General features: G+C 38.5%; 3 protein-coding genes across 3 annotated transcripts in view; all 3 read left to right on the top strand.

Annotated features, from left to right (window-relative positions):
* The window catches only part of LOC139142483 (low-density lipoprotein receptor-related protein 6-like), an 84396-nt gene extending 66753 nt beyond the window's left edge, over positions 1 to 17643 (top strand). Inside the window, exons 20-24 of the mRNA XM_070712426.1 lie at positions 293 to 406; positions 1219 to 1332; positions 5801 to 6058; positions 9764 to 10013; positions 13875 to 17643. Coding sequence (XP_070568527.1) covers positions 293 to 406; positions 1219 to 1332; positions 5801 to 6058; positions 9764 to 10013; positions 13875 to 14148 — 1010 coding nt within the window. The 3' untranslated portion in view covers positions 14149 to 17643. The remainder of the gene's footprint in view (positions 1 to 292; positions 407 to 1218; positions 1333 to 5800; positions 6059 to 9763; positions 10014 to 13874) is intronic.
* A 402-nt stretch (positions 17644 to 18045) lies between these two features.
* LOC139146372 (uro-adherence factor A-like) lies at positions 18046 to 18660 on the top strand. Its single transcript, XM_070717761.1, has one exon. The coding sequence runs from the start codon at positions 18046 to 18048 to the stop codon at positions 18658 to 18660; it is 615 nt and encodes a 204-aa protein (XP_070573862.1).
* An 846-nt stretch (positions 18661 to 19506) lies between these two features.
* Positions 19507 to 20160, top strand: LOC139146359 (streptococcal hemagglutinin-like). Its single transcript, XM_070717756.1, has one exon. The coding sequence runs from the start codon at positions 19507 to 19509 to the stop codon at positions 20158 to 20160; it is 654 nt and encodes a 217-aa protein (XP_070573857.1).
* The last annotated feature ends 1016 nt before the right edge of the window (positions 20161 to 21176 follow it).

The following is a 21176-nucleotide window of genomic DNA, read 5'->3' as shown; positions in this document are numbered from 1 at the left end:
GTCACGGAAAAACCTTCCAACCATACAGAGCAGACGGGTGTTTGGAAACTTAATGGAAAATATTCCAGTGAAACACTGAAGTTTATTATTATCTTCCTTGTTCTGAAAGACTAATTCTTTGATTGTACAAAAATATCAGAATAGGCATATGATTTGGGTTAGGACAAAAAAGGAAGTGTCGTAGGAAGAAAGAATCATGAAATATTGTATGGCAAGCAAACAGTAATATGTATCCCGTCTGTCTAAATTAATGTTATTAAAATAATGATATTTACCTCTTTTATTGCTATAGCAACTTGTTCGCACAGTCAGTTTCGCTGTGATAATGGACAGTGTATATCCAAGTTAGAGCGATGTAACGATGAATCAGACTGCACTGATGAATCTGATGAAAAGCATTGCCAAGGTAAATTTTTACGAAACATTTTCCATTTATTCCTGATAATACCAGTGTTTCAGCCAGGGTGCGCCCTTGCGACAATGTCCCCAAAACGAAACCTGTTGTCCCACATTCTTGCGTTCAGCAGGTCACTTTTGGGGCATTCATGAGTGTGGGATGTAGTCTGCAAATAACATTGAACACCGACAGTGGCCTTTTTGCACGAGTATTTTTAGGCTTGTATTTACTTACTTTTTGAGCTGTGATATCATAACTTGCTTGTAGTCTGATTGAGCTCTGTTGGAGGCAGATGCACCATACTGCTACAAAAAGCTTGAATTTGTTTTGAAAGTACATTGTTACAAAAATGATAATACAAAATTTGATTGACAACTGATGCATGTTGTCCCAAAATGTGCAAAATGTCCCCAAAAATAAACGGTAGTGGGACACAGTGTCCCCTGGTTTAAAAATCCTGGCTGCAACACTGCAAATCTGATGAGTTGCGTTTGAATTTAAGAAATACCAGCATAATAAATTATGAAGTACTCGTAGTGACTTGTCTAATGTGCTATTACTCACAGTAGTCCATTTCACATTAATTTTCTAATCTTTTTCCAGCAACCTATCAGTTTCCATGGTAATGTGCAGTAAGATTCAGTTCGATGTATTCAAAAGTAAAGTTTGTCAATGTTATTGATTGCATTACATGCAAACAATAAAACCTTCACCCGGTCCCCCTCCAGTCCAAGTCTGCATCCTTTGCCAGAAAACAGCATACATAGCAAATTACTCAGTTTGATGTTGCTTTTTACATACCATTACTTTCTATTTTACAGCTCCCTGCAGGAAAAGTCAATTTGAATGTGACGATGGTCGATGTGTTGATAAAGAAGATGCGTTATGTGATGGTGAGATGGACTGCAATGATGGAAGTGATGAGAAGGCTTGTGGTGAGTCACTCCGACTTTTCTATTCAATATCAGTTGAGGGCAGCATTATCAGTTGAAGTGTTTAGGGTGTCAGTTCCCCTTAATGTGATATGTCTTGATAGACCCTTGATGTAATGGGACATGAATCTGTGGCAAAGTTACAAAGAGAGTTGGTTTATTGACAGTAGGTTGTAATAATTAACATGTGTTCATGACTCTTGGATTAAGTTAGAATGCACCTTTGGGAACATATATTTGGACTCTAAAACTTTTACAATTCTATTCTGATCTAACACTTGTGGGAGTTCATGTTAAAGCTTTTGGTGTAAGAAAACTTATCACCGTCTTAGTTTTTTTTGAAATTCAAAAATTTAATTCTTCTCCTTAGAGTTAAACACACGGATGACAGCCATTTTGAATTTCAAATATTGGTAAATCTTTGGTAATTTGTTTCTCTTGTACCAAAATTTGCATGATGACCCCCGATTCAGACCTTGATTTTGAAAGAATGGTTGAAAGATTCCTTTAGGAAAGTGTGAGCAAAAGTTTAAGTCTTTCACTTTGGAGGCGCATACTACCTTAAAGAGACAAAATCAGCCATTTTACATGAATTTTGTTTGATGCAAGATACTTTTTATATTGTTTGACACGTTGAAAGATACTGAATGAATGGGTGACCATGCATATATTCAACCCCGGTTTTAGACAAATGAAACCATCGCAAAAATGAATAATGGTCATGACCATTAATTTATTTTTGTGATGGTTTCATGTATCGTGTCTAAAACCGGGGTTGAATTTATGCATGGTCACCCGGTCATTCAGTCTTTCAACATGTCAAACATTATAAGTAGTATCTCGTATCAAACAAAATTCATGAAAAATGGCCGACTTTGTCCCTTTAAAGGGGAAGTTCACCAAGGATGATTTTTACATATATGCTAGCTTTGTGGTCACTTACCCCGGAAAAGCTATTTTCGCCATCTATAACTCGCCTGATTTTTTACAAAAACCGATAGAAATAGTACAGGAAGTTGCCCATGTAATTTGAATCGTGGGAAAAAGCGCCAAGCTTGGAGCTTGCATAATGTGATATGGAAGGGACCATCTTCCCATGGTTATGGCATTGTCCACTCACCCATGCTTAAAGAGGAAAGTCCCCTACAAAAGGGGGATTATGGTAAGACTATGCAGATGTGAAAAAGCCACGCTACGGGTAAGACGCACTCGATTTGCTCCGAGATTTCCAGAAATTCGACGGGTGAACGGCGTTAATTTCCGTCCAATCTCATACATGACACCTGTGAATGTATAGCGACTGCCTTTATGTCGAAAAAAAAAACGTTGAAAAACACTGTTATTTAATACAGAGAACGCATATTTTCACAAAGTGTGGGTCCAGAATGTCCATTTGACCTCTGTTCTAAATGTTAATGTATGCTGCCAATCATGATTACTCAAATTCAAATTGCGGCCTGGGCGATCTTGATCCCTGCCGAGCACAACAAACAAAGCGTACTGACTTATCACTAAAATCACCGTTATGTACCTAAACACACGCATACACAACCACATACAACGTAAACGATACGACACATGTAATGAACACGCAAGAAACGGCATTTTCTTTTTAGAGTGATTGGTGGTCTTGAAAAAAAAAACGTTTTGTATGTGTTCCTGTAAAAAGTTATGAACATTGAGAGTCTTCACACGTCGTTTTGAAGGCAATCACAATTTCATTTTTTCCTTCAGGCATCGAAACTGAATCTTTTGACTCACATTTTGAGGAAGTACCTTTAGCATTGTGACAAGTTTGGTCATGTTTATATCAGTTGATTCAATTCAGTTGAGCTGAGTGGAATTGGAATTTCAGTGTCGATTACATCGTTGCCACTATTGCGTTGTAGATCGATCATCCATGATCATCCATACTCGAGTACTCATCGACGACGACCACGGCCCTGCAGTCCTGGGGGACTCATCAGCGTCATTTACTTTCTTTACCAATGTATTTCAAAATATTTGGCTGACCATTGTCACAGATTACTAGTAGTTTCCTTTTGTTGAAGATTCTGGCTTACATATCGGAACAGCAAGCAGCGTATGTATAGTATTCAAATATGCAGGCTCATCTATGGAACTACGGCAACTTTTCCACGTCTCAGTCACATGTCATTTGCATATTACGAACGGTCGTCGATGTTTTCCGAGGTTACCTATCCGAGGTAACCGGATATGCAATCTGCGCTCACTATACTTCGGGTCATGCATACCAAACTCTAAACTGGGGGTCGTAACGTTTTAAATCAGTTTTACTCAAAATTTCTTCACCCTTTCCTCTGATTTGTTCGAAATGCCAAAATTACACGGAAAATAAGCTTACGAATGTTGAAGATTTGTTTTTCAAATTCACAAGTTTTTTTTCCCGTTGCAAGCTGCGTGTAACCCGGCCGTGCGAAGTACCAGTGACCGGCTATTATCTACATCACTGCCAACCAAAAAAGCCATAAAGCTACAAACAGTAGAAGGTTCTAACTTACGATTGCTTACGATCACAATCTGCTACCGTCCTTAGAGACTATCATCTATTTGCTAGACTTTCCCCTTATTTTTATATGTCTAGTTTGCGCGCTTGTACCGAGCACAAGATGTTCAGGGCTAGATTTAAACTCAATACAGTGCCCGAAGAAATTCTCTCCTGAACTAAGTCAAGACCTTCGTTTTCTATCTTCCTTCCGAAGCTCGTAATACTATGTCCATTTCAACTACTGGCTTCAATCACAGCGCCTTCACATTCAAATCACCGCTGCTGTTGTGAGAAAGTATCCGTTCCGTGTTGATGAAGCCGGGGTTGAAACCAGGGGGTGAAACCGGGTCCCGTTTGAAATCGCAACGGAATATGCACACATCTACATAGACGCAAAAAGGTTAGCAGAAATTCAGAGATGTATTGAAAGCCATACATCGTTGCTGTTTATTGAGTAAATTGTATGATGGAAATTCGTCTCCGAACTCGGCGATACATGAGCAGCCATTCTGTTTCATAACTTCCTATACATGTATTTTCTAATTTCTATTGCATACCACAGCGGTCATCGCATCGCTGTCTATCGAACCGCAAAACGACTGTGATTTGAATTCAGTAAATTTTGATTGGATTCGAACTCACAACGTACGGCATACAGTCACCTTAGTAGCGAAGAAATCACAGTCAAGGAAGGTCTGTCGACCAGACCACAGCCCCTCGACCAGTACTCCACCCTAGTTATAATGTAGTCTTGAATTGTGTGAACCCTACACACTTCCGTAATATTCAGGCAGAGGTGATAATCGGTAGTTCCTGGTGTAAAAGATAGTTTATGTTTCTCTGATAAGCCAACGACTAAGCAAGTGTTTAACCATCCCGCCCAGTGTTTGCCAACAACCGACGTCACTACGACGTTGCCTATTGTGCGCCCACGGCGCTGGACTTTCCTCTTTAAACCAGGCTGTGTGCAATTACATAACTTTTGTTTATACTGAGTATCCTTTCATAAACAATGAATCACTAATAATAAACTGTCCACTCAGATTTTGTGTTGCTGTTTACTACTGTGTTGCTGTGAGTGGACAATGCTGGGCCATACCCGTCCGAAGATGGTCCCTTCCATATCACGTGATGCAAGCTCCAAGCTTGGAGCTTTTTCCCATTATTCAAATTACATGGGCAACTTCCTGTAGCATTTTTATCAGTTTTTGTAAAAAATCTTGCGAGTTATAAATGGTGAAAAGAGTTTTCCCTGGGTAAATGACCACAGAGCTACCACATATGTAAAATTCATCCTTGGTGAACTTCCCCTTTAAATGAAGCTTGACATGATCAACAGCACAATGTCTGGTTTGTTTCTGAACAAGACAATGCATGCAGGAGTTGAGAAGTAACATTTTGAAATAACAATTTGGTTTTGATGATTCACTATTTCTTTTTGAGAAAGAATAATGTAACAGTTTATTTTGAAAGGGAGTCCTCAAAATTGTTTAAAAGTATTTTCTTGATTTACTGTATGAGATGCATATGAAAGTGTACAGGGAGTCATTATGTTGCTGTAAAATAACAGAGTTTGGAATTCAATTGTCAAAAGATAATCTATTCCAGACTTGATGGCGGTTGATGTCATGAAGCTGTTTTCATTCTGTCATAGTCTGTGTTTGTCGAAAATTTCCCTCGTCTTTTCAGTTGTTGAATTATGTTAATACGACCAGTATGGGGATTACTGTGTGGGTTAGTAAAGTATGTAGCATGTTTGTCAGTGCTTGTTTAGTGTACTGCTACTGTCTCCGCAAACATCATTTTGTCCAAGCTTACAGAGTTTTGTGGAAACTCACCACCATATGGTATGGGTATGTCCTAATTTATCACAGAGTTTTGTGGAAACTTACCACTGTATGGTATGGTTATGTACATGACGACATGTTTTCATAAGTATAAAATGGTCTGTGTTATTTTCAGTGAATCCTAATCCAGAGTATGGTGGAGAGGCCACGGTGCACAACCCAAGTAGTATGCACTCATTGATTGGTGCAGTCGTTGGATTTATACTTGTCATCATAATCATAGCTGTCGTCATGTGGTGGTGGAGAAAGTACAAACTACAGCCAGACCAGATGTGTGATAATGAGTTTGTCATGCTCAATAATCGTCCTAATAATTACACAGCCATGATTGGTGTTGGAGCACAACAAACAACGCCACCAAGATCAGTATCAGGTTTGTTCTATCTTCAAGCCTTTTTTTGTGGTGAAAGATGATCTAGCAAAACATCGCCGATCTTGATGAGCATTTCTATGTGCCAGTGTTTAGACTTTTTAAATCTATGTGCCAATGTTTGAACTTTGTAAATCTATGTGCATGCCAGTGTTTAGACTTTTTAAATCAATGCACATGCCAGGTTTTTTAGCTCCCATAGCCATATGTATATATGGCAATGGAAGCTATTCTTATAGGCTAGGGAAATGTCTGTATGTATGTATGTCTGTATGTCTGTACGTCTGTATGTCTGTATGTCTGTATGTCTGTCCGTCAACATCAAAAACTCCAAAACCGCTGTACATTTCATCTTGATATTTGGTGTGTACATGGATGATGGGCTGTAGATGAGATTTTGTTCAAATGAAGTTGTCATTGCCAAAAATATGCAAATTAAGTGAAAAAATGTAAAACCAGTCAGAATTGAAAAAACTCAATAACCACTGAGCAGATTACATGAAAATTTAGCATGTAAGTACTTTGGGCTGACATGAAATGATTGTGCACATCTTGGGTCAGTATCTTGGACTTGCTATTTTTCAGAATTTTTTTGTAATTTTCTCCCATTTTTGGTCAAAAAATCTCCTGCTCTGAAACCACAAGTCCGATTGATTTGAAACTTGGTATGGAAGTGCATAGGAGTGACCTTTCCAAATTTGGGCAAATCGTGGTGAAATTTGCATATTTTTAGTTTACACGTCCATAGACTCCCATGTATAAGGCAGATCTCCATAGACTCCCATGTATAAGGCCACGAAAAATAAAAATTTAGTTTCTCATCGTATTCATATTGCAAAAAGGATGCAGTGACACAATTTTTAGTCCCCACGGATGAAGTCCAGTGAGCTATAGATTGGGTCATGTCTGTCTGTTCGTCCATCCGTGAGTCCATCCGTTCACGCAGATATCTCGGATATTTTGACAAAATGTCATGTGACCTTGATGACCTTTGATCTCAAATATACATATTTGTCCATAACTCAGTAACCACAAGTGCTACCACCCTTCATATATGGTATGATGGGACAGCTTATGACGCCACATATTGTTCCTCATTAATTATGCACATATCTAATTTTGAGCGAGCCAATAGAGCAGAGGTCTGATTTTTGGTATATAGGGATAACTTAGCAAAACTATTTTTTTGACAAAATGTCACGTGACCTCGGTGACCTTTGACCTCAAATATACATATTTGTCCATAACTCAGTAACCACAAGTGCTACAGCCTTCATGTATGGTATGACGGAACACCTTATGACGCCACATATTGTACCTCATTAATTATGCACATATCTAATTTTGAGCGAGCCAATAGAGCTAGAGGTCTGATTTTTGGTATATAGGGATAACTTAGCAAAACTATTTTTTTGACAAAATGTCACGTGACCTCGGTCACCTTTGACCTCAAATATACATATTTGTCCATAACTCGGTAACAACAAGTGCTACAGCCTTCATGTATGGTATGATGGGACACCTTATGCATGTTATGACGCCACATATTGTACCTCATTAATTATGCGCATATCTAATTTTGAGCGAGCCAATAGAGCTAGAGGTCTGATTTTTGGTATATAGGGATAACTTAGCAATACAATTTTTTTGACAAAATTTCACGTGACCTTGGTGACCTTTGACCTCAAATATACATATTTGTCCATAACTCAGTAACCACAAGTGCTACAGCCTTCATGTATGGTATGATGGGACAGCTTATGACGCCACATATTGTACCTCATTAATTATGCACATATCTAATTTTGAGCGAGCCAATAGAGCTAGAGGTCTGATTTTTGGTATATAGGGATAACTTAGCAGTACAATTTTTTTGACAAAATGTCACATGACCTCAGTGACCTTTGACCTCAAATATACATATTTGTCCATAACTCAGTAACCACAAGTGCTACACCTTCATGTATGGTATGATGGAACACCTTATGACGCCACATATTGTACCTCATTAATTATGCACATATCTAATTTTGAGCGAGCTATAGAGCTAGAGGTCTGATTTTTGGTATATAGGGATAACTTAGCAATACAATTTTTTTGACAAAATGTCACGTGACCTCGGTGACCTTTGACCTCAAATATACATATTTGTCCACAACTCAGTAACCACAAGTGCTACAGCCTTCATGTATGGTATGATGGAACACCTTATGACGCCACATATTGTATCTCATTAATTATGCACATATCTAATTTTGAGCGAGCTAATAGAGCTAGAGGTCTGATTTTTGGTATATAGGGATAACTTAGCAATACAATTTTTTTGACAAAATGTCACGTGACCTCGGTGACCTTTGACCTCAAATATACATATTTGTCCATAACTCAGTAACCACAAGTGGTACACCCTTCATGTATGGTATGATGGGACAGCTTATGACGCCACATATTGTACCTCATTAATTATGCACATATCTAATTTTGAGCGAGCCAATAGAGCTAGAGGTCTGATTTTTGGTATATAGGGATAACTTAGCAAAATGTCACGTGACCTCGGTGACCTTTGACCTCAAATATACATATTTGTCCATAACTCGGTAACCACAAGTGCTACACCCTTCATGTTTGGTATGATTGGACACCTTATGACGCCACATATTGTACCTCAATAATTATGCGCATATCTCATTCTGAGCGAGCCAATAGAGCTGGATGTCTGATTTTTGGTATATAGGGATAACTATAGGAGAAATTTTTTGACCAAATGTCATGTGACCTCGATGACCTTTTCCCTAAAATATATGTTTATGTCAATAAATAAGTAACCACAAGTGCTATGTCCTTTGTATTTAGTAGGATGGGAGACCTTATGACAACACACGCTTTACCTCATTAATTATGTACACATCTAATTCTGGGCAAGCGAATAGAGCTAGAGATCTGATTTTTTGGCATATAGGGATTAATTAGCAATATAATTTTTTTTTTCAAAATGTCATGTGACCTCGATGACCTTTGACCTTGATTATACATATATATGCATATTTCAGTAACCACAAGTTCTATACCCTCCAATTTTGATAGTATATTAGACCTTAAGATGTCACATCTTGTACCTCATTTATAATGCGCATATGTATTCTTGGCTGGCCAATACTGCTAGAGGTCTGATCTTTTTTCCCGATTTAGAACCATAACGTAGACATGCCTCATGTGTTTCAAATTGGGACAACGACATAGACCTATGTGCCCATAGATCTCAACATATACACTCCAGTGATACTTCTTAATGACCACATTTTCCTGCCCCATCAAGACTAATACTCCTATTACAAGTGGGGACTATGTCATTGTAAATGACTTGTTGAGTTAATGGTTGTATCACAGTATTCGATATATCTAATTCTGTATTTTTTCCATTTTATATTCTGAATAATTACATTAAACATATTTCACTGTCTCCAGTACATTTCATTTAAGTATTTTCACTTCATGCACTTTATCCCTTTCATACATGTTCAAATATCTGACCAGAGAACAAACACTAAATAGTCCAGGATGGGAGCTACAGTGTCATTGACGCTATTTTTTACTTATTAAATCTGTCTCAGAATTAAACAACATTTGTAAGTGTTGTGTAAAATGAAGTCACTGAAAGGGCTGTGTTAGGATGGTCATTTAATGTAACCTTTAAATGGTCTTTTACAGGGATGTCAAAATCACACGTCAAATCCATCAACACATGTTTATCTGTGAATAAGTCGGTGTCTGGAAGTGGTGCACAAGTTTATGACAGAAATCATGTGACAGGAGCATCATCTAGTGGAAGCAGTGCAACAGGAAGTCATTATCCCAAGGAAACTTTGAACCCACCTCCGAGTCCTGCCACTGATAGATCCCAGTATACAGCTGAATTATATTATCCAACACACAGTCCACTGACTTCAAGATCATACAGGTATGACATGAAATCTTGATCTAGTTGTTTGATATTAAAAGTAAAAACTTGTGTGTAGCCTTTGAAGACATAGACTTGGCTTTGACTTGTGCCAATATATTCTGTATAGACTTGGCTTTGACTTGCGCCACTATATTCTGTATAGACTCAGCTTTGGCTTGTGCCAATATATTCTGTATAGACTTGGCTTTGACTTGTGCCAATATATTCTGTACAGACTTGGCTTTGACTTGCGCCACTATATTCTGTATAGACTTGGCTTTGACTTGTGCCATTATATTCTGTATAGACTCAGCTTTGACTTGTGCCAATATATTCTGTATAGACTTGGCTTTGACTGGTGCCACTATATTCTGTATAGACTCAGCTTTTACTTGTGCCAATATATTCTGTATAGACTTGGCTTTGACTTGTGCCAATATATTTTGTATAGACTCAGCTTTGACTTGTGCCAATATATTCTGTATAGACTTGGCTTTGACTTGTGCCACTATATTCTGTATAGACTCAGCTTTTACTTGTGCCAATATATTCTGTATAGACTTGGCTTTGACTTGTGCCAATATATTTTGTATAGACTCAGCTTTGACTTGTGCCAATATATTCTGTATAGACTTGGCTTTGACTTGTGCCACTATATTCTGTATAGACTCAGCTTTGACTTGTGCCAATATATTCTGTATAGACTTGGCTTTGACTTGTGCCAATACATTCTATATAGACTCAGCTTTGACTTGATCCAAGTTCTACAGAAAAGACCGCCCAGCTTACACTTGCATACAATCATATCCAAGTTTTATAATTGTAATGGAAACCCTGCGAAGTAGTGTCAGATTAATTTTGGAGTTCTGGTACAAGGATATGTTTTAAAGGTCTGGTGAAGAGTAGAAATGAAATTTTTATTGCTTGTTTATTTTTAGTCCCATGAAGTCCGGGGAGACTTATAGATTGGGTCATGTCCGTCTGTGCGTCCGTCCGTCCGTCCGTCCGTTCACACAGATATCTCAGACATGCGCTGGTCAATTTCTTTCAATTTTTGCACAAGGATAGTACCCTACCCCATACAGATGCACGTCGATTCGTTTCACAATGCGATCAAATTTGGCCGTGTTAGAGGACTTTTTAGTTTACACCACCATAGACTCCCATGTATAAGTCAGTTCTGCATAGAATCCCATGTATAAGGCCAAGTAAAATAAAAATTTAGTTTCTCATCGTATTCATGTTGCAAAAAGCATGCAGTGACAGTTTTTAGCCCCACGGATGAAGTCCAGGGGGCTTATAGATTGGGTCATGTCCCTCCGTTCACACAGATATCTCAGATATTTTGACAAAATGTCACTTGACCTCCATGACCTTTGACCTCAAATATACATATTTGTCCGTAACTCAGTAACCACGAGTGCTACACCCTTCATATATGGTATGATTGGACACCTTATGATGCCACATATTATACCTCATTAATTATGCATACATCTAATTTTGAGCGAGCCAATAGAGCTAGAGGTCTAATTTTTGGTATATAGGGATAACTTAGCAATACAATTTTTTTGACAAAATGTCATGTAACCTCAATGACCTTTGACCTCAAATATACATATTTGTCCATAACTCAGTAACCACGAGTGGTACACCCTTCATATTTGGTATGATGGAAGACCTTATGACGCCACATACTGAACTTCATTAATTATGCTCATATCTAATTCTGAGCAAGCCAATAGAGCTGGATGTCTGATTTTTGGTATATAGAGATAACTATAGGATAGAATTTTTTTGACAAAATGTCATGTGACCTTGATGACCTTTTACCTAAAATATACGTTTATGTCAATAAATAAGTGACCACAAGTGCTATGTTCTTTATATTTAGTAGGATGGGAGACCTTATGACAATACACGCTTTACCTCATTTATTATGCTTACATCTTATTCTGGGCAAGCGAATAGAGCTAGAGGTCTGATTTTTGGCATATAGGGATTAATTAGCAATGCAATTTTTTTTTTCAAAATGTCGCGTGACCTCGATGACCTTTGACCTTGATTATACTTATGTATGCATAACTCAGTAACCACAAGTTCTATACCCTCCAATTTTGATAGGATATTTGACCTTAAGATGTCACATCTTGTTGAACTATATTTCTCCTTCCCAATTTCTGAGAAACAATATTTGAATAACAATACTTTGTTCTCGTGATTCTATATTTTCTGACATCGACTATTCCCGGTATATGTCTTCTAACTTTGGATATATTTTACTTTTGTGGTTTTCATTCGCTCGTGTACAAAATATTTTCTACGACGATCAGATCAGCTGTGACAGCGCCTAAGCATTGTGTTGCTATGCATTGTTCTCAGTCAGTATCAAAATTGTTTCAATGGCCAAAGGATGAAGATCTGGCCAGAAAATGGACCAAATTTGTGAAAGCAAAGCAGGTTAATTTTACTCCTGTAGCCAGGCGTATACTTCGCTACAAACACTTCACAGACAATTGTTTTCACGGAATACGGTCATGGATTTTCCAGAAGGCAAGCCGTAATTTATAAGATTATTAATAAAACTAGTGATTGGCTAGACTATTTTGGTGGTGTAGTTCTACACCACGAGTTCTACGTAACCGAAGACTTCAAACGACCGCTATGATTGCTTTCCAAGCATTTCTATCGTGGCCAAACCATGTGTTGCGCAATCGATCGTCTGATGTACGTCGTGGCAATTATACCGTTCACACTTGACGATGCATTCAGTGTAGAAGTTACAACAACAACAGACCTAAGCTTACATTGCCGAAGAAATTAATCTGTGAAAAATATCGGAAATTCACAGTTGAATTTAAAAACGTGTGTGGTAGAGAATGATTCATTGAAAAAACGTATGTGCCGTTGGCTGGTGTAGCTCGGCATACCTGACATGGCGTGACCTTTGACAGTTGGTCAATTAACGTTAACAGATCGATGGGAATAATATAAAGTGAGATACTGAGTCATGATTATGGAGAACACAATTTTCCACGTCTCATATGGGCTCTGAATCTCACTTCAAAACTGTGTCAAAGATTAGAAGTTTTCAGGTGTACATGATTCGAAAACACCGCAGCTCGCGCACTGTCTTGCAACAGATCATAAACAGATACATGACAGTTGATGTACACAACTTTCCACAGGTTTCTATTTGTTTCGGCACTTGTAGGTTTTAGCCCGAATTGTTTCAGCCGGTAATGTTCACAACCCCGGTTTGTTCAGTGATGACAGCCTAGCGTTTTTGGCCTTTATCAGCGGCGTAGCCTATAGCCCATATCGTTATGTCAGGACTGACCTGGAAGACAGTACAATAATACCATGGAGGTACCAGAAGAGTTTTACCTCCATGGATAATACGGACAGTGTGAGTGAGCGTTTTGTCAGTAGGACTAACTTAACAGTGGACGACAGTATGATAGAGCTGGTGAGCGTTTTGTCAGTATGACTGACACAATTTGATAGAGACCTACAGCTACCACGTACAGCCCAAAATCTAGCTTTTGTTCGTCCTCTAACACTGTCTTGGTCGCAGTACTTGACAGAAGTCGCCATAGTGTTCAAGGCAAGCACAGATAGGCTGCTCTTAAGGACGTCACACTTCCAGGTTTGATTTTTTCGGGGGAAAATGTGACTAAGCTTCGGAAAATGCAGTTTTTCCCGGAAAATACGCAGTTAAACCATTTTTCTGCCGTAAATTTTTTGCTTGTGCCTTTCCATGTATTATTTAACGAGTATAAATCACCTTTTCAGCGATTTCATTTTCACTCTTCACCAGACCTTTAAAGGTAGCATTTTCAGTGCAACTATTGAATATCCTATCTCTTTTCTCTATAGACATTACAAATCAAGGAACATTCCCCCGCCACCAACTCCATGCAGCACAGATGTCTGTGAAGATAGTGAACCGTACACATATGCCAGAGCAAACAGATGTGGTAAATACTATCCACACATGGAATATGATTCTGATCCTTATCCACCTCCTCCAACTCCTCGGAGTCATTATTTCTCAGACAATTGTGAAAGTTGTCCGCCATCACCATCAACGGAAAGAAGTTTTTTTAATCCGTATCCTCCTCCACCATCGCCTGCTACAGACTCACCATAGCTGGCCAACCAGTTGAAATGGAGCAGCAATGGGACAGCTCATGCCTTGATCTGAAGCAAAACGGAACTTTTCTAGACCAAACTTGGACTAGTATGAAAAGATGTGTTTCCATAGCTTAGAGATGGAGACTAAATGCCACCTTGGCAAGTTGCTGTTGTACTTAAAAAGACAATTTTAATAAACCATTGGTAAATGAAGTTGCCATGGTCACCTGTACAGAAAACAAACTCTTACATTTGTAATATAATTAAAACTCAAAAGGAAAAATTTATTGTAATTTAAAAATCTATAAACATGTATGTAAAATAAGATGACTGTATGATTGTCTTATGCTGTTTTACCAAAGGTACGGGGTTTTGGGGGGTGGGTGGGGGTTGGATGTAAATGGGGGTTGATGAAGCATGTCATGTGTCTATCAGTTTCACAGATTTCTTGTATATTAACCTTTTTTGAAAGTTCAAATGTTCTAGCCATGTTTTGTGTACTTACTTTTTTATATGGCCCTAAACACTTAAAGTATATTGTCATGTATATGTTCACAAGGCCAACTTTTCAGTCAATCAGAACAGACTTTGATTTCATCCACAACATTTCATTTACTATCCACTGTTTACATCAAATTTTTATCAGCATCCTCAGCCCAGTGTGTCTTTGTAACCAGCATCCTCAGCCCAGTGTGTCCTTGTAACCAGCATCCTCAGCCCAGTGTGTCTTTGTAACCAGCATCCTCAGCCCAGTGTGTCCTTGTAACCAGCATCCTCAGCCCAGTGTGTCTTTGTAACCAGCATCCTCAGCCCAGTGTGTCTTTGTAACCAGCATCCTCAGCCCAGTGTGTCTTTGTAACCAGCTTCCTCAGCCCAGTGTGTTTTGTAACCAGCATCCTCAGCCTAGTGTGTCTTTGTAACCAGCATCCTCAGCCCAGGGTCTTTGTTATTAGCGTCCTTAACCCAGTGTGTCTGTGTAACCGGCATCCTCAGCCCAGCATATCTTTGTAATGATGATAATCCTCAGCCCTGCTTTTCTTTGTTGTTAGCATCCTCAGCCCAGTGTGTCTTTGTTATTAGCATCCTTAGCACTGCCTGTCTTTGTACTTAGCATCCTCAGCACAACATGTCTTTGTTATTAGCGTCCTTAGCCAAGTGTTTCTTTATTACTAGCATCCTTAGCTCAGTCTGCTTTGTTATCAGCATTCTTTGCCCAGTGTGTCGTTAAAAAGTAGCTTTACTGAAAAAATGATGTTTGTAATCAGAGAATGGTGTAATGTCAAAAATAACTTGACTGTAGATTGAAGTAAATAGCAGTTAGAAAACAACCACAACATCCAACACAGATTGACACAGTTAATTGATATCAGTTAAGCTCTGTTTTATAGCTGTTTAATTTCATTGGAGTGTTGCGATATCAAATGTATTTGATTATCACTATTGTAGCCTATTTCTTAGAATTCTGACTTACATTTTAAATACACCCCTGATGAAGGCCAGACCTCTTGGTGTATATACACAATAAATCCCTCCTGTAGGTTGTAACATTTGATGTCAATTCAATTAAGAAGTTTGAAACAAACAGTAATGCTGCTTTTAATTTCCTCAGTTTGATACTTGGCTGCCATTTGAAGTGGTGCAGGGTATCCGTATAGAATTGTGTAAAACTTCTCTGACCAATGAATGTCCAAGATATTCAGTGTGACAGCTGAGGTTAGTTGAGGTTTGTTATCTGATAAAGCGAGTATTGTTTTGTCAACTGACTGTAACGATGGATATTTGCCTACTATTGGGCTGATGATACAAATAAGGAGTTTGATTTGAGTCAGACAACAACATACCACCTGGGATGGACAATGTAACCCATTGAGAGGGTATGGTACCACCTGGGATGGACAATGTAACCCATTGAGAGGGTATGGTACCACCTGGTATGGACAATGTAACCCATTGAGAGGGTATGGTACCACCTGGGATGGACAATGTAACCCATTGAGAGAGTGTGGTACCACCTGGGATGGACAATGTAACCCATTGAGAGGGTATGGTACCACCTGGGATGGACAATGTAACCCATTGAGAGGGTATGGTACCACCTGGGATGGACAATGTAACCCATTGAGAGAGTGTGGTACCACCTGGTATGGACAATGTAACCCATTGAGAGGGTATGGTACCACCTGGGATGGACAATGACGTATTTGATCTCAAAACCACAGCCTGGTCTAGTTGGGGACATTTTATGCAAGTGAAAGGACACATCAGTGGGTATGGCTAAGGGAACAGCTGGCATCCTCTCGTGCTACTTCCATGACCACAGTGTGGAAATTTTAATAAATTAAACTCCATTAGAAAAGTCCAAAATTTAAGTAACAAGTTTGTAAACCTGAAATAAAATGTTATCGTCATAATGTTTTTGCCACCCCTGGTTGTGATGATATGGTACCTCATGATTATTTAACATGAATAGAATATGTGCTAATTAGAAGAGTCTATGTTATTTCATTCATACAGGAAAGTCAAACACACCAAAGCTTTGCCAGTCTACCCATGCATCTACTCTGCATTTTGAACTTTAAGACTTGTCACAAATTTCTTCATTGGTCCTTGGTCTTCTTAGTATGCGCTTGACTATTCTTGTTACACACACACACTATTTCTCTTTATAATCTATTTTTACTCCAGCTTTATTTTTTCTAGTTTTGATTATCTGTTGTAACTCAAACTTATGAAATCAAAGTTATCAGTATGTGTCTTTTTGCCATTGCAAAATTTTGATTTCATGCCAAATATTGACACTGATAGAAAGCCATGGATTTTACAGGGTACATGTTCTGCAGCTGTATACTTATAAATCAGCATTATTTGAAGATGTGTGACAAAGTAACTGATATTTTCAAGTCATGTGACATGTAGTTGAAGAATGGTATTTAGTGAGAAATCAGGATCAAAGTGGAAGAGTTTGAAGAAACATCCAGGTAGAGGGATGGTTTGGTTCTTGTGCAGCCAACAGACAAACATATTCAGAATTCATTACAATACCACAGAAGATCCAAAGTAATTAATTGTATACAGCATAGACAGAAAGATCCAGTCATGCATGGGTCTCCATCAACAAGGCTGACCAAACCCACAACTGACATGGTAGTCTTCTTAAACACAAAATAAAATTTAACGTTATTTAAATAGTTACCAATTGTTGTTTTGAATAACAAGTATTACTGTCTACTACAGAACTGCAGGAAGTCCTCGTACCCTAATAATATGCTGTCAATAAACTTGACTGTAGAATGTGATTGCTTCCAACAAGATTTTGTCAGAGAACAGATACTCAACACTGCTCCTTCAGTCATGGTGTGGTTGGAGTTAGTGGAGACCCATACGCGATTGAATCTTTCAGTTTATGTACAACAAAGATGTTTTATTGCTGAAATCTTTTGTAAAATATTTCACCATGCGTAGGCATGAATTGCTAGAACATCATTAAAATTTATACTTAAATATTTCATAAGATCCGTGTCATAGTGCTTGCCTTTCATTGACACAATGACAAGAAATGTGTGTGAACACAAGGCTACAACTGTCCAGTGGAGATTAAAATCTCTTTACGCACAGCATCTCTATCAACCTCCCTCCACACTCCCCCAAACTAAGCCTCCCCACTCCCCCAAACAAAGCCAAAGATACAGTGATGGCTGACCTCAATTGAATTGCTCTGAATGAATAACTAGAAATAAGGGATCTATTGTATCGTGTTATTCATATAAAATGTAATTAAAAAACTGTAGACCAAATCGATTTTACTATTTTTGTCATCAGCTCTTTGATACATTAAACTACAAATGATGCTGTCAAGTAAAGCTGCCATCAACAAAATTATCCTACTATATACAGATATACCATCAGCAATGAAATGATCCTATCACCTACAGCTACCATCAACCATGAAATGTTTCTATCACCTTCAGCTACCATCAGCCATGAAATGATCCTATCACCTACAGCTACCATCAACAATAAAATGTTTCTATCACGTACAGCTACCATCAGCAATGAAATGATCCTATCACCAACAGCTACCATCAGCTATGAAATGATCCTATCACCTTCAGCTACCATCAGCCATGAAATGATCCTATCACCTACAGCTGCCATCAACCATAAAATGTTTCTATCACGTACAGCTACCATCAGCCATGAAATGATCCTATTACCTACAGCTACCATCAGCAATGAAATGATCCTATCACCAACAGCTACCATCAGCAATGAAATGATCCTATCACCTTCAGCTACCATCAGCCATGAAATGATCCTATCACCTACAGCTACCATCAACCATAAAATGTTTCTATCACGTACAGCTACCATCAGCAATGAAATGATCCTATCACCAACAGCTACCATCAGCCATGAAATGATCCTATCACCTTCAGCTACCATCAGCCATGAAATGATCCTATCATGTACAGCTACCACCAACCATAAAATGTTTCTATCACGTTCAGCTACCACAGCCATGAAATGATCCTATCACCTACAGCTACCACAGCCATGAAATGATCCTATTACCTACAGCTACCATCAGCAATGAAATGATCCTATCACCTACAGCTTCCATCAGCAATGAAATGATCCTATCACATTCAGCTACCATCAGCCATGAAATGATCCTATCACCTACAGCTACCATCAACCATGAAATGATCCTATCACCTACAGCTACCATCAGCCATGAAATGGTTCTACCACCAACAGCTACCATCAGCCATGGAATGATCCTATCACCTTCAGCTACCATCAGCCATGAAATGATCCTATCACCTTCAGCTACCATCAGCCATGAAATGATCCCATCACCTAAAGCTACCATCAACCATGAAATGATCCTATCACCTACAGCTACCATCAGCCATGGAATGATCCTATCATGTACCAACAGCTACCATCAGCCATGAAGTGATCCTATCATGTACAGCTACCATCAGCCATGAAATGTTTCTATCACGTACAGCTACCATCAGCCATGAAATGATCCTATCACCAACAGCTACCATCAACCATGAAATGATCCTATCATGTACAGCTACCATCAGCCATGAAGTGATCCTATCACCAACAGCTACCATCAACCATGAAGTGATCCTATCATGTACAGCTACCATCAGCCATGAACTGGTTCTATCACCTACAGCTGCCATCAGCCATGAAATGTTTCTATCACCTACAGCTACCATCAGCCATGAAATGATCCTATCATGTACAGCTACCATCAGCCATGAAATGATCCTATCATGTACAGCTACCATCAGCCATGAAATGATTCTATTGCCATGAGTTAGTTCTTTCACCTTCAGCTACCATCAACCATGAAATGATCCTATCACCTACCATCAGCCATGAAATGGTTCTATCACCTACAGCTACCATCAGCCATGAAATGATCCTATCATATACAGCTACCATCAACCATGAAATGATCCTATCATGTACAGCTACCATCAGCCATGAAATGATCCTATCATGTACAGCTACCATCAACCATGAAATGATTCTATCACCAACAGCTACCATCAACCATGAAATGATCCTATCACCTACAGCTACCATCAGCCATGAAATGATCCTATCACCTACAGCTACCATCAGCCATGAAATGATCCTATCACCTACAGCTACCATCAACCATGAAATGATCCTATCACCTACAGCTACCATCAGCCATGAAATGATCCTATCACCTACAGCTACCATCAACCATGAAATGATCCTATCACCTACAGCTACCATCAGCCATGAAATGATCCTATCACCTACAGCTACCATCAGCCATGAAATGATCCTATCACCTTCAGCTACCATCAACCATGAAATGATCCTATCACCTTCAGCTACCATCAGCCATGAAATGATCCTATCACCTTCAGCTACCATCAACCATGAAAAGATCCTATCACCTTCAGCTACCATCAGCCATGAAATGATCCTATCATGTACTGCTACCATCAACCATGAAATGATTCTATAGCCATGAGTTAATTCTATCACCTACAGCTACCATCAATAATACAAATGCTTATGATGCAACCTTATATTTCAAAAGAAGATCACTATAACAAATTAGTCTTTTTTATACATTTCCTTATTTTAAAATGAATAATGATATTGTTTTAAAGTGTGAAACTTTGATGTTTCACAAAGATACCCGTCTTAGTTCTAATAAACTTAAATACATTGCATGAAGAAATAATCTATAAATAATCATTCAAAAAGAGACCTTGAGGTCAATATTTCTGCCGCTGTTAGCCTTTACTGATGACTAGAATAATAGAACCACTGCATAGCAACCAAAACTTAAATTTAAACTTTATGTTAATTTTATTACACAGTTAGCTTAACAAGGGTATCAGTCAGTGGCTGAAGACTGAATTTCAAATTGTAAGCCACTGTAAGCCCAGAAAGCTGTTTTGACCAAAAATTAGAAAATATGCGTTTTGGAAAATTCATCAACATTTGGACAAACCGAATGAGGTAATCCCTTGGAACTTATGGACTGAATTTTGATAGCTATATCAGGGATGGCTTTAAAGAAGAAACTTGTGGACAAATTTGACCCCAAAAGTGAAAGCAAATCCTCAGAATACAAAATTGCAGATATCATCATAATTTAGACAAACTCAATTAGTTTATCACCTGAAACATCTATACCAAAGCTTGTCTGGCAATTAGATTAGATATTTTAACAAAAGCAGCAAAACATGCCTTAAAATAAGGAGTTGTGTATTTTATCAGAATTTGGACAAATCTGATTTAATTCATCCCTAGCGACGTGTATGCCAAACATTAATTTTAGTTACTGGACCTGTGGTTCTTAAAGGGAAACCATTGGCGAAACTGCGCCTGTGAGTTCCTTGTTTACAAGCAATATATTTTGTGCACGATATATCTAGATGCATCTCATCATCATAGCTGCAACATTTAAGGTAGTTTGCACCTCGAAAGTGAAAGACTTAAACTTCTACTCAAACTTTCCTTAAGGATTAT

The sequence above is a fragment of the Ptychodera flava genome, chromosome 1, assembly GCF_041260155.1.
Source record: "Ptychodera flava strain L36383 chromosome 1, AS_Pfla_20210202, whole genome shotgun sequence".
In the NCBI taxonomy this organism is placed as follows: domain Eukaryota; kingdom Metazoa; phylum Hemichordata; class Enteropneusta; family Ptychoderidae; genus Ptychodera; species Ptychodera flava.
This window is presented reverse-complemented; position numbering and strand designations above follow the sequence as displayed.

Bases quoted from the DNA above. Each gene is read 5' to 3' on its own strand.
- LOC139146372 (XM_070717761.1), top strand. From the start codon at position 18,046: ATGATCCTATCACCTACAGCTACCATCAACCATGAAATGTTTCTATCA.
- LOC139146359 (XM_070717756.1), top strand. From the start codon at position 19,507: ATGATCCTATCACCTACCATCAGCCATGAAATGGTTCTATCACCTACA.